The sequence below is a fragment of the Sphaeroforma arctica genome (assembly GCF_001186125.1).
Source record: "Sphaeroforma arctica JP610 unplaced genomic scaffold supercont1.246, whole genome shotgun sequence".
Taxonomy (NCBI): Eukaryota; class Ichthyosporea; order Ichthyophonida; genus Sphaeroforma; species Sphaeroforma arctica.
In genome coordinates, this window is record NW_014040312.1 from 1 (window position 1) to 2,267 (window position 2,267).

Below are 2,267 nucleotides of genomic sequence, written 5' to 3' on the forward strand. Positions count from 1 at the left end.
TACATAAATACATATATATGTTTGTCAGGGTTTGTATGTGGCGATCGATCTGCTTCTCACAGCCGTCTTTTTTAGACCCACACTCCCAGCTTGTAGACTTGGCATCGACGATATTTATTGGCTTATGCGTTTAGCACGTTAGCTCCAAAACGACAAGTATTTCTCCTTTACAGATCCCAATGTCGCCATATCTATATGTTAACTTCGACACGACATGACATTAAACAGTTTCTAGTATACATTTTCCCCTTCAAACTCTCTCTGTAAACGCGCCACTAATCACAACCGCTACCTTTACGCACCAACGCCATGGTGTCTCAGAGGCCAAACTGGCGTACGTCGTGATGCTGAGCCAGCTCCTATGCGTGATGGATACGCTTCCAAGCGCCACACATGATCTATTTTTAAATCAAGAGCATGGCGCACTGAGTGCAATACTTTCTCTGTGGCCATCCCTCTACACGCTTATCGGTGACCCACGAATGGTTGGATCCAGTACAACGAACACAAGCATCTACACGCACGTGTTGACGGCTCTGTGTGCCCATAGTGTTAACTTGCTGTTCAATGGCACGGAGGAGACCTTCGAAGACCGTATTAGGTGAGCCTGGGATTGATGTGTGTATGCATTACTCAACCCCCAAGACGAAATTGGCGAAGTTGCTCGGATCACCCATGTGTACTATTATACGACACTATATCGTCTGTTATGAGAATTGGGAGTTTCTGCTCGAAACCTGGATATCATCTCATTTAGACCGTATACCTGACAATATGTGTTTCCACGTGTATACTGCAGGTGGCTGGAACACAATCTCTTCACACACGTGTTAAGCACATCGTTTGCCGTCAGGTATCTTATCAGTGACTGGTGGGTCTATCTCAGTCGGCGATGGTCATCAGGGACAGTGCTACAACATTCCCGCCTTCTCCTTCAAGTGGTGTGTATGGTGATGTGTATGTATGTAATGTTTGAAGAAAAAAAATAGGGTTTAGAGTTTTCGGTGCTTGTATTGTGTGTATAGAATCCTCATAGCCTGGCTACGGAAAGTCGTTTAAATTTTTACAGTGTATCCCGATTTATATCTCTCGCAAATTGTTGTTGCTGAATTGAAGTGGTACTACTGCAGAATTTAGCGCATGCACAGCTATATATCTGGAACCCTGATACTTTTAAGCCAATATTATGCCCTACATTAGTTTTTAAACCATTTATGTATATCTTTAATGATGTATATACCATATGTTGTGTTTCCATATTCATGTTTATACCGTTGTCCTGTTTCCATAGTGATCAATATGTACCGTCTGTTCCTGCACAATACTCAGGCTATTGCACTCCCAAGGGATCATCACGTTGAGAACGAGATCACAGCGCTTATTAATCGAATGATGACCGAGACAAGAGACGTGGACAAGGTACCATTTAGTACAAAACCGGCTAAGTGGTTTGTACGGCAAATATAAGCGGATAAGTGACCAATTTTAGTACCGATAGTTGAGCGGTAGGGGGAAACCTACGGTGCAGGGACGGTGACAAAGTAATGTTTGTGGGTACATGAGTGTTGTGATTTGTGCTGTAGATACGGCGGATTAGTGTACAAGTGTGTTTTCGATAGCTGTATGTTAAAGACGAAATGACATCACGAAATGACATCACTTGTCTATCGAATGATGACTGAGACGAGAGACGCAGGTACGAACTTACAGCGCGTGCCAATCAAATAATGACTCTATCAGTAGTACCAGAGTAGTCGACTACGTAACACCTGTTGGAATGACAGTGTTGTGATGGGTTTGGTGACGAATTACATGCCTCGAGCGTAGTTAAACTACAATGTTCAGACGTAGTTACGTCTGATACTTTCTTCCGTGTGACGCTGTGCACTACACCACGAATAGTGTCACGTTGACCGAGTAGCGATGCTCGCATGCATAGGATGGTCTTAGATCCAAAGCGACACGTCGCATAGTTAACGGGCAGAGTTTTAATCTGTTAAGTATTCACAACGTGTGTCCATGAAGGAAGTGTCACTAATGGCCCATCCCACATGTACGGCGATTTATATATGTATAATCTAAGAGAATATATATATATATATATGTATATATATGTATATATATATATATATATATACATACATATATATATATATATATATATATATAAATATATGTATATATGTATATGTATATGTATATATATATATATATATATATATGTGTGTGTGTGTGTGTAATATTATATATATATATATATATGTGTG

At 40.8% G+C, this 2,267-nt stretch overlaps 1 protein-coding gene across 1 annotated transcript in view; it reads left to right on the top strand.

Moving 5' to 3' along the window:
• Positions 1 to 344: 344 nt before the first annotated feature.
• SARC_04406 (hypothetical protein) overlaps positions 345 to 2,267 on the top strand; it is a gene marked incomplete at its 5' end in the record, with an annotated part of 7,556 nt that continues 5,633 nt past the window's right edge. Inside the window, 3 exons of the mRNA XM_014301761.1 lie at positions 345 to 601; positions 800 to 941; positions 1,330 to 1,419. Of these exons, the coding sequence (XP_014157236.1) occupies positions 345 to 601; positions 800 to 941; positions 1,330 to 1,419 (489 nt within the window). The remainder of the gene's footprint in view (positions 602 to 799; positions 942 to 1,329; positions 1,420 to 2,267) is intronic.